An 11,847-nucleotide genomic window follows, 5' to 3' on the forward strand; every position below is an offset into this window, starting at 1 on the left:
CCCTATAGAAAGGTCCTCCCTAACTTCTTCCTTCCAGGTTGCATCCATCCTGCAGGTGAGAACACCACAGGGTTTGGTGGAACATCCTGCAGAAACGGTAAAAAGTCTTGAGGTTATAAAGAGCCCTATTTTCTTTTCTGAGTTTACCTCTCTGTTCAGAAAGCCCCTTATCATTACACTATAATCCTGGACCCCCTGCGTAGTGAGCAGTATCATGTTCTACAACCATCAATTTTTATTAAAACAGAATTACAAACGGAACGGCTACTGCATGGCATGGCCGTAATAGAATGTGCTAAGTGGTTATACTTCCAGAAACAGGAGATTCACCAGGTGCAGATCCAAAGTTCACAGGGACAGGAGCATAGAGAGAGACCTCCCCTCGCTGACTCCAGCTGGTGGGGGTGGAAAGCACCTCCCTCCTGTTCTGTTTCCCCTGCTTAAACGAGTGTCCATGCTGAGCAACCCCAGAATTACAGACTTGTGCTCGGGGAGTCGTGGTGCTTTTCTGATAAAGTAAGAAAAAGATACATCTCCTTGTCAGAAGAACTTGCAATCTAATCTGGATTCAGTTTTTCAAAACTGCTGCCAAGGTTTCTCTGTATTAGAATCATTTTTTTTCTCCAGCCGAACTGCACAGAAGTTCATCATTCTAGTAAATGTATGCCTCTCAGTAAAGAAATCCATCCCTTCAAGGTCTCTCCCATTCTCCTAAGGCTAATTCAAATTTCACAAACGTTGAAAGGGGGTGTGGAGAGAAAGGTGGGTAGGAACCAGGAGACCCAGTCCTCCCAGGGGACATCTGAACTCACAGCATCTTCTGAGGATACTCAGCCCCATCTTATCTTTATATGTAATTCAAATACCCTGTTCATAATTTCCTCTTAGAAACTGCTTTTGACTCCAAGTTGTTGGCTTTTGAAATGCAAATGCCTTTTTTTCTGCATTCCTAACGTCCTGTCTTTCCACTGACTGAATACAGTGAATGCAAAGGAATATAAGAAAATATGGGTTCCTTTTTATGGCTGAATAATATTCCCTTGTGTATATGTACCACAACTTCTTTATCCATTCATCTGTTGATGGACATCTAGGTCGCTCCCATGTCCTAACTATTGTAAACAGTGCTGCATTGAACATTGGAGTGCATGTGTCTTCTTCAATTAGTTTAATATATGTGGAATGTAGAAAGATGGTGCTGATGAACCTATCTGCAGGGCAGCAGTGGAGATGCAGACATAGAGAGCAGACTTGTGGACACAGTGGAGGAATGAGAGGGTGGGACGAATTGAGAGAGTAGCATGGAAACATGTACATTACCATGTGTAAAATAGATAGCCAGTGCAAATTTGCTGTATGACACAGGGAGCTCAAATCTGGTGCTCTGTGATAACCTAGAGGGGCAGGATTGAGTGGGAGATGGGAGGGAGGTTCAAGAAGGAAGGGACATATGTACACCTATGGCTGATTCATGTTGATGTATGGCAGAAACCAAAACAATATTGTAAAGCAATTATCCTCCAATTAAAAATAGATTTAAAAAATATATATATATGGAAGTTACACCTTGGTTAGCCTGAATCATCATACCTTGTATCTTGTGACCTGGTAAAAATTCACAGGTGTTCATACAGATGTCACTGAAGAAAATATTATGTTACCTTTTTCAATGAACTTACAGCTAATATAGTTTCATTGATTGGTTGAACCGAGTTCATTTTATACAAATTCATTTTCGATACTCTATAAGAGGAACATTGTCTTGGTGTTCTGCTCACATCAACAGCAGAAATTGCTATATAAAAATGTTTTAACTATGGTGAATTTTCTTTCCTTCCAGAAATTGTCTTATTCGGGGTTAGAGAGCTCTGTGGAAGAACTCTAAGCACTTTCTGTCTCTTTCATGGAGCAAGTGTGGAGTCCATGTCCACTAGGCACTAAGCCCTTATTACTGACTCTGTCCAGTTTGCTGTTTATCTGGGGTGTCCTATGGGTCCGTGCAGTTGAACAAAAGGGATTCGGCTCTGTTTTCCTAAGCCGTCACTGAGAATACTCTCTTTTTTTCTAGTGTCTACCAAATAGTGGTTGAGGAAGAGCGTCCTCGAAGAACGAAAAAGACCACAGAAATCTTAAAATGCTACCCGGTGCCCATCCACTTCCAGAACGCCTCCATACTGAATTCCCAGTACTACTTCGCTGCAGAATTCCCAGCCAACAGCCTCCAAGCGGCTCAGCCCTTTACTATTGGTGATAATAAGACTTACAACGGGTACTGGAACACCCCTCTCCTTCCCCATAAAAGCTACAGAATTTACTTCCAAGCAGCTAGTAGAGCCAATGGGGTAAGTTTTATAAATGGCTGTTTGCTTAGGCTGTTCAGGATTATTAATGCGAACACAGTCAAATCACATATTGTAGTCGTAAGAAGGGAAGTCATGCTTTTGTGTGTTTTTACTTGGAATAAATGTGTTTTATTCTCTCTTTTTAAAAATTATTTTCACCTGGAGAAATTCCTAGGAAAAAACAAATATATTCGTACATGATTTCAGTAGGAAGAATATATTGTCAATGGGATGGTTTTTATTTTCAGTTTTTACTCGTTACCAAAAGTTGGCTAGTAATTCTGCTTAGCTTACCATTTTACAGGAAAACAGCACAGCTCCAGCACGTACATTCAGCTCATTTACAATTTTGTGAGATTCACAACATCTGTCTTTTCAGCATATTCTGTCCCATTTCTTTGGTGCCACAAGAGTTTATGCTTCCTATAGCTGGGACTAAATTAGTTATCTTTTTTTTTTTTTCTTTCCTAAGAGAAAACAGCTTTAGAAAGATAAGATGAAAACAAAATACAAACTATCAAGTTGTTTTTGAATTTTTCTTCCCTTTCCTGTTTAGACCAACCCAGAGCTCTCACGAGACAAGAAAGTCTCCTTAGAGAAAAGGGTGACTTTTTCAGACTCAACAGTGGTTTTTCCGACTACCTTTGGCCAGTGAGAATCAGGGAGACAGGTTTTCCCCACAAGTGTTTGCACAGGGAGTCAGTGAGGGGTCTGGAGAAGGGAGTTTGGGGCCCCCACCAGGCGAAGGCAGTTCTGTGCATAGCTTCTACCCACCGCCTGCTGACAGATGCCCACAAGCACCACCACCGGCATCCCTGGAGCCAGAAAATGTATCCGAGGTAATCACATGTGCTTAATGCCACACTTGGAACAATGAGACCTCCCCTTATCTGTGTTTAAGAAGAACTGCAGAGATTTTATTGGTTTCACAGAAAACATGAATAGTGATTTTTCTCCCCTCTTTATTTAACACAGGAAACCAAAATAGACTGTGTCCGAGTGGCCACAAAAGGTAGGTTGAAACTGTGGGTTGTTCTGGTTTCTGTCCTCTCCAATTTTAGATGGTATTTCAAAACTTCTTGAAATGTTCACGTCACTGAAAGAAGTGTGTTGGACATGTGTGTGTTCCCATGTATGTACTAGGATTGTATGGCGGTGAACTATGTTTCATGTAGATTTTTTTTTCAAACAAGAAGTCATATTGCTGTGTTTCAAAGCAGTTTTCAGTGGTTATCTTTTTAAAAATTCTATTAAAATAGAATTACTTTTTATATGATCGCCTATCTGTGTTTTAAACCGTAGTACCCTACCTAGTAATACTGTGTTTAGTGAACCTCAGATGCAGGACAGTAAATTACCTCCTGCTGTTTTAAAGCAATTTGTTGTTTAGTCGCTAAGTTGTGTCCGACTCTTTTGCAACCCCATGGGCTGTAGCCTGCCAGGCTCCTCTGTCCATGGGATTCTCCAGGCAAGAATACTAGAGTGGGCTGCCATTCCCTTCTCCAGGATACCTTTCCAACCAAAGGATAAAACCAAAGTGTCCTGCATTGGCAGGCAGAGTCTTTAATGTTGAGCCACCAGGGAAGCCCTTTAAAGCAATTATCTAGTTATAATCTGTAAAACACAGTCTGCTTGGGCTCTTTTCACTGGTGACGTGTGTCTCTCTCAACCCAGGGACCAGGAGATGTTACTGTGGACCTTCTGTTTCCCAGGCCTGGTTATAATCCTGAAAAAATGTGATCAAGGAAGAGATGTAGATTAGAGTCAATCAGCATAAGCTCTACACCTCCTAAAGAAGAGACTGCAGGGGTGTGTGTGTGTGTATACATGCCGTGACCTCATCTTGTCAACCTTGCAGCGTGCTTTTAACCATCCCGTGGAAGTGTATAAATGCCTTTAGAAATGTCCAAAGCTACATGAGAACAAGGCAGCATGCATTAACACTTGTAGTTAAATACACTCTTTCAAATCATTAGACAGGACATGAGGACAATGAGCAAGTGCTGTGAGGCTGAATTTAGAAAGGACGGCAGAAAGCCCCAGGTTTCGTCAGATCACAGGGACTGCCTTAATGACTTCTGTTGGATGAAAACACCTTGTTGTTTTTGTCGTTTGGCGTTTAGGCCACAGAGTTTAAATAGATTACAGGTGCCCATCGGCATTTTCAAAATTCTCATGTCCTGAAGATACATGACCTCTTTATCCCGTTGACTTGACAGATATTCTTGGTTTCCTATTATGTGTCAGGCCTTGTGGGATGTACTTAGCTCATTTATATTTTGTTTGTCCTCATGGGCTCATAGCTCAATTTCCAAGAATCTCCTTATATTGATTTTTAAATTCTCAATTCTTTATATTATATTGTACTTGATTAAGAGCCTTTATTTGTAGGGCTAAATTACTTTTTAAAAAATGGAGCTACAGACATTGATGTGTTTTCTAAATTGTAATTCACTTTTAACTATTAATTATTACAGTATGATAAGGCCTTTGAGTGAGGTGTTGACCATCTTAGGCCTCCAGATCATGACCCATGCTCAGATTGCTTTATTGAATTCTGAAAACCCAGTTCCAGAATGCCTAATTTATAATGCCTTGCCTTTCATGTCACAGCTGAAAGTTAAAATTGCTTTCATATGCATGTTCTCATTTATTTCTTCTAAATTACTGTGAAAACAGAGACACAAATTGCTATTTTTCTGAGATGAAAAAAATGCATATTTGGGGAGACGAATTGACCTGCCATTGACACTCATCTAATAATCTGTGGGTCAAGGCTTGATCCCAAGTGTTTGGACTCCTACACCAGTTTCCCTGTATCTCCTGGCTTTCACCCGGCAGATCCTCTGGCCACTCGCGCTTTTTGCAGTGTATGAGTATCTGTCCTCATTTTTACTAAAACTGAGTCAGTGCCCAGTTGACTCAAAACAACAAAATATCTGCTATCTTGTTCATTTGCATAGTTAGGTAATTATATAAATAACACACTAGTAAACATGGAAATCTGATGTTTGCTGTTTTCACAATAGATTGAATTAGATGGTGATTTGGATGGTTTTCTTCCATCATCAACTAGATTTAATCAATATTGTAATTTGTTTTTCAATTCACCAAAGGATGATTAAGCAATCAGATGACCTGATTGACTAAATATTTCCCCGCTCAGATTTTCTGAGTCAGTTTGCAAACATTTACACAGCAACAAACTCTATTCTATCAAATAAACTTGGGGAGAAAGAGGGAAATAGATTCTAATATTCATTGCACCCCATTGTTATTCCTGCTCATAAAATCATCACCAAGGAGGGAACCTTGGGAAGTGCAATCCTTGTGGGTGAAACTACAGTGTTTGATACTATTTTACTTCATTAATTTCTACAGTTACAGATTCAGCAACCTTCCTTTACTGCACCGTCTAATGTTTCCTCATCTTTATAATCAGATAATTTTTTCTGATTGATACTAAAATTGATTTTGCAATGAAGGAAGCCATTCCATCTTGACCAGTCAAAACAGAAACAGGCAGGTCTGATAATGTTACTGACACCATATCGTAAAGATGTTTGAAATTTAAAAGAGTTCAGATGTCTTGACTGTTCCTGCCACATATTGCTGACAGTATAGTGGCTTAACTGAATTTTCAGACACTAAACCACTATCCTAAGCAGCATTTTGAATTTACAAAGATTTCAGTGTTCTCATAAAACAACTGTTGACATGTATCTCTATAGAGCAAGTATGGAAGTAGATTTTTTTTCCACAAGGAACTAATTTGTAATTTCAAACACAGATATGTCTCTTAAAGATGTGTTTCATGATAATTTGAAATTTAATGTAGTGATTATTTTAATCATATTTCAAGGGTATGTTTTGGTACTAGTTGTCTCAAATATAAAGCCTCGTAAAAATTAGACACAGGAAAATACCTAAGATGTGTTATTACATGTCTTTATATATTGACGAATCAACAGCACTTTTATGTATCCTCCTTTAATGTATATATCTAATTTCCTCATAAGTATATGTAGCTTTATTTTGATTATTAGCTATAGGCAAACTCTTTCCAGAATATTTTGTCTCTTACATTAAAAAGACATTGTATGATGACACTATATTAATACTTGATGTTTGAGGGTTAGTCTCCCAATTCATAGAATCCTTTTTAATCTTTATGGTAGAATACATAGAAATTTTCCTAGTTTTTATTTTTTATTTTTAATCACATTCACAGGTTTATAGTTGAATTCTTTTTAAGACCACTTGATCCAACTGTGTCTTAGGCATCAGTGTACATCCGTTATGGCTGCCTTATAGTAACTAGTAGGGTGGAAACTCCTTTCTGCTAATTTTGGAAGATTTTGTTGATAATTCTAAACTGAGAGGATACATTTAAAAGTAAAAATCTGTTTTGTTAGTCGGTTAGAATTTTTGTCTTAAATGAGGTACAGTCATTCTAACTGATACAATAATTAGTTTAAACTGTATACTTTGCCTTAATCTCCCATAAAATAATGTTTTCCATGACATAATGCCAGCTATGTTTCTCCTTGACAGTATATACATTTGGAAACTTGTTATACTTTTTATTTTTTTAATTTTATTTTATTTTTTAACTTTACAATATTGTATTGGTTTTGCCATATATCGAAATGAATCTGCCACAGGTATACATGTGTTCCCCATCCTGAACCCTCCTCCCTCCTCCCTCCCCATACCATCCCTCTGGGTCGTCCCATTGCACCAGCCCCAAGCATCCAGAGGACACACATAGACTGTAAGTGAGGAGACAGAAAAAGATACTTCATGCAAACAGAAATGACAAGAGAGTGGGAGGGTTGCAGTGCTCATATCAGACAAAATAGACTTTGAAACAAAGTCTATAAAGAAAGATAAAGAGGGATATGTATAATGATTAAAGTATCAATACAGGAAGAGGATATTATAGTTGACAACTTATAGGCCCCTAATATAGAAGCACCTAAATACATAAAACATATACTAGCAGACATAAAGGGAGAAATTGATGGGAATAAAACAATAATAGGAGACTTTAACACCCCATTCAAATCAATGGACAAATCTTCCAGAAAGAGAATTGATGAGATCCTAAATGATACAATAGGACAGTTAGACTTAATCGATATCTTCAGGAAATATCCGGAAAACCAGAGTACAGAGTACACATTCTTTTCAAGTGCACATGGAACATGCTGTAAGATTGAGCATGTTCAAGGACTCAAAACAAGCCTCAGCAAATTTAAGAGGATGAAAAATATTTGAGGGCCTATTGTATCAGGCAGAGTGTAATCTAAAAGACTTCTAAGTATAGATGTATATCCAAGTATAAATGTATCACTTTTTAAATTTTGAAGATTTTGAGTTAGTAAACATTTGGAGGTTTTTGTTTGTTTTTGGTGTTTGGGGGAGGGTGTCATTTGTCTTCCTGTCCTTGCTGTGATTTGAATAACAGCAGTATAGCTAGAAATCAAGACAAAAACTGCATGAAAACATATGCTGAATTCTTTCCAAAAGTATTATAGTAGACAGATATAAACCCTAAAGAAAAAGAAAACAAAACCATTATTTTAATGTCATATTTTAAAGGTGAATTTTCTGTGCACAAATGCTTCACTGTTTCTAAGTGTAGTCTTTCACTTACATTTGTATGGCAATGTGCTTTGCTGGGAGACCTTCAGGAAACTTTGAAGGATTTCTATTGTCCTGATACAATTTCTAACTATATTCAGAAATGTGAATGTTTCTTTTTTTAATCACTAGGCTCTTTGAGAAGTTCCTCTAGACTGTTTTTCTGTTCACTGTTTTGTTCAAAGAAATGCCATCCTTTCTAGGCCACAGTGCTTACAGAATGAAAGTACAGTGAAAAGAAGAACTGAAAAGAATGTCTGTCGAGATGTAAAGCTAATTAAGATTCCTTTTAATTACTCATATTCAACACGCGAGAAAACAAATTATATAGCAAGGCTGCTCATGTATGCTAATCTGCTAGCATTTAGCTATGGATTTAGAAATAGAAACGTAAATATGATACACATTTGCTGCTCTGTGTTTTACAGAGAAAATATTTCCTTTTCTCAGTCTGAAACAGTCTTCATAATGTATGTCTTGAGTGTATTAAGGGTCCCGAGAAGTTCCTAAGAAAAAGAAACCTGTTTATAGCTTTGTTCAACCCCAACGTTTCTAACTTTATTTGACCCAAACTCACTTCTCAAGGAACCCTGGAGTTACATAGAACGTAGTTTGGTGGCTGCTGATTCATCAAATTCCAGAAGACTCCACCACCAGTAACTGACACACCGGTGTGCTGCCTAGTGTGCTGTGTGCACCTCTGTCCCTAAAGGAGACCCTAGGTTTATCAGCACCAGATGCCATCTTTAAGGCACCAGGATTTAGCAGTATTCTCTTCTGTAGTGCATTCTTTTGGTATTTAAGACATAGTACAGCCAGTTTTCCTGTAAAGAGTAGCCGGTAAATATCTTAGGCTTCCTGACCAACCCACAGCACCTCCATTTCAGCCCCTCAGCCCTGCCTCTGATGTGCATGAGCAGCCACCATCATGGGTGAACAAGGAACATGGCCTTGTGCCAATAAAACTTTATTTGCAAAGGCAAGCAGTGGGCTGGCTTACCCCTGCTGCTGCTGCTGCTAAATTGCTTCAGTCGTGTCCAACTCTGTGCGACCCCAGAGACAGCAGCCCACCAGGCTCCCCCGTCCCTGGGAGTCTCCAGGCAAGAACACTGGAGTGGGTTGCCATTTCCTTCTCCAATGCATGAAAGTGAAAAGTGAAAGTGAAGTCACTCAGTTGTGTCCGACTCCTAGCGACCCCATGGACTGGAGCCTACCAGGCTCCTCCGTCCATGGGATTTTCCAGGCAAGAGTACTGGAGTAGGGTGCCATTGCCTTCTCCATGGCTTACCCCTATTTTATAGTAATTTGTAATAAAATCAAGAGATCCCTTGCAACTAAGAATAATCATCACAAAGGAACATTTTACAAAGCAGAACATAATCAGATAGAAAATCCTGAACTTTTCCATTTGAGTTTTGAGTCACAGGTTTCAGCTTACCTTCCTTTGAGTTGTGAATGCATGGCTGCCTGACATAGGTCAAAAATCTTTTTGTTCATTATCATTTACCAATTTCAGTATCGGACAGATGTTCAGTTTTTATGGATACAATATAATTTTTCTTAGAAGTAGAGTGGGTCAGATTTTCCTGTAGTTAATGGAAAACCTCACAGGAATGTTGGTTGAACACCAGTATCTATGACCAAGCAAGTGTTCTGTGTATAAACTTGGAATTGGTACCAACTTTTTCACAAGTCTTAGAAATATCATTTTACTATTTGCAATTCATTACATCAGTACACAAAATCTCATGCTGTGTCAAACCAAAAAGAAAATTTCTTTGTAATACTTTGAGAGTTCTCCCTTCTCTGACCAAACTGTTAAGTTTATTCATATCACTGAGCAACACTAAAAAGTTTTCATTAATAACACATGAAAGACGATGATACCACTTTTAAAGCCAGTGGCTGCTGCTGTTTGGTTATAAGGAGAAGCACTAGTTGAAGGGTGCAGAGGGATATTTCAAATACTATGCACTGGCAGTTTTGGGTTTAATTGTCTGCAGATGGTAGATGATCTATGTCCCTTACTCATTGCCACATTTCTAACAGCACCCGGGCTGTTCCGTGTAAATTAGTAATCATTCATGTAAGCCTGTCCTTAATTCTCCAATATTTTTTCTTTGCATCATTTTCCAGCTGTATCATGTTAGAACTGACGTTTTAATTTTCTTTATTTTTTTTTCAATATCTATGTGTCATAAATGTTAACCATTTAAACTCAGCTGCTGAGCTGTTTAGGCAAACTGAGCAGCCCGCCTGCTCTGCTTCGAGGCTCTTAATCACACCTCTGGTCACATGTTAACCATGATAACTAGAGCAAAGGCAATGATTAGTCTTTTTGTTTTCAACTGGTGTTTTGAGATGCATTTTTTTTTCTTTCCCTGCATGCGACAAAATAAACTTCCTAAATGGAAATGCTCTACACAAAATTTAGTGATCAGAGAAATTTCTCAACATAAAAATGTTTTTAGTGAAGGAAGATAGTATTCTCCACAAAGGGGATTTTAGCAAGAAGAGCAAATATTGTGATTTAAGCAGAAGAATTTTAAATAACCTAATACATTTTGAAAGCTGCAAGTTTGGATCATCAGAATTTGCAATGAATCTTTCTACCCTCTACTCAGTAGCAGTTAAAGACACTATTCAGTCTAGCTCTTTCTTTAGAGTTAATGTTTTTACTTTTTGTTTTTATTTTCTCCTGTAGTCAATTTAACCAGAATCTCAGCCCAAGCTTGCAACTATATAGAAAGCTAACTGCCTGATGAAAGCCTGTCTAAGGGAAATGAATTCAGAACATTCAACAGCTCGCTGCGGTTGTTTTCTCTTTTCCTTCTCTTTTTGTTGTTGTTGGAAGAAAGTTGAGACCATGTGATATGCGGATGGAGATTCTCCTTGCTAGCCTAGCTTCAGTCTGGCTTTTTCTTCCCTCATGCATGCTGACCTGGGGATCTTCCTTTGCCATAGCTGCGATAATCGTGACTCAGCTTACGACACCTCATATTCGCATCGCCCCTGCCGCAGGCGACGACCAGCTGACAGGTCAGACGTTCAAGTACAGACGAGTCATCTTGCCCATCTCCTGCTCATTTTTCTCAGCTTTGTCTCCCCTCTGCATCTCCTCCTTCGCTTTAAGGCTTGTTGACAGTGTCTCCGACTCTCGGTGCCGACGTGTGCCCGCGTTGATGCCATGGTGTGCTCATTGTTCTGTGTGCACTTGTGTCCCCTGCATCCAGCACAGCCCCGCCGCATGACCTCATTGTCTGTCTGTCTGTCGGTATGCTCCTCTCTAGCTTAACGTTATACAGAATGAAATTTGTTGGATTTGCCATGGCAGTGCCATCAAAGTCGATCTCTTATCAAAACACATAAAGGTGTTTCCCCAGTTATCCACGTTAATCTAGAAAGGCGTCGAGATTTGAGCATGAGAGGTCTGTTTTCACCTTGCAGGGTCTAGTTTGCACACACATTTAGCAATCCACAGGCTCGTCTGCCTTCATTAAATGAAGCCACTCAAAACTGTTTGGGTGACGCTGTTCAGACGGCTTTTTGAGTTCCCACCAGTAGAGCAGAGTCGATTGCATTCCTTACAGAGCCTTGTTTCAAAGCACACTGTTTATAGACAGCAGAGACAAATCTGCAAGTCAAATGCACTGAATAATTTATGGAAGTTTTTAAAAAATTGAATGGCTGAGAGTTGCATAATTGAACTGCATGCTTCTTTATACCAGGAAGAGTTAGCTTGTCCATCCCTCTAAAGGTGTGTGGACAAACACATAAACTCACATAGGAAAGGAATCCGGTAGATTCCTGCACATCAAAGGTGAGTAGTTAGAGCATGCCAGAAGCAGCTTTGGTCCTG

At 39.0% G+C, this 11,847-nt stretch overlaps 1 protein-coding gene across 6 annotated transcripts in view; it reads left to right on the top strand.

The window, feature by feature from the left end:
* PTPRM (protein tyrosine phosphatase receptor type M) overlaps positions 1–11,847 on the top strand; it is a 662,162-nt gene that overhangs the window by 414,840 nt on the left and 235,475 nt on the right. For 5 of the 6 annotated variants that reach the window (XM_061399904.1, XM_061399907.1, XM_061399906.1 and 2 more), the window contains 2 exons: positions 2,069–2,342; positions 3,318–3,354. In XM_061399904.1, coding sequence (XP_061255888.1) covers positions 2,069–2,342; positions 3,318–3,354 — 311 coding nt within the window. Of the gene's footprint in view, positions 1–2,068; positions 2,343–3,317; positions 3,355–10,952; positions 11,028–11,847 lie in introns of all 6 variants that reach the window. The other variant, XM_061399910.1, reaches the window with a different exon arrangement.

The sequence above is a fragment of the Bos javanicus genome, chromosome 24, assembly GCF_032452875.1.
Source record: "Bos javanicus breed banteng chromosome 24, ARS-OSU_banteng_1.0, whole genome shotgun sequence".
Taxonomy (NCBI): domain Eukaryota; kingdom Metazoa; phylum Chordata; class Mammalia; order Artiodactyla; family Bovidae; genus Bos; species Bos javanicus.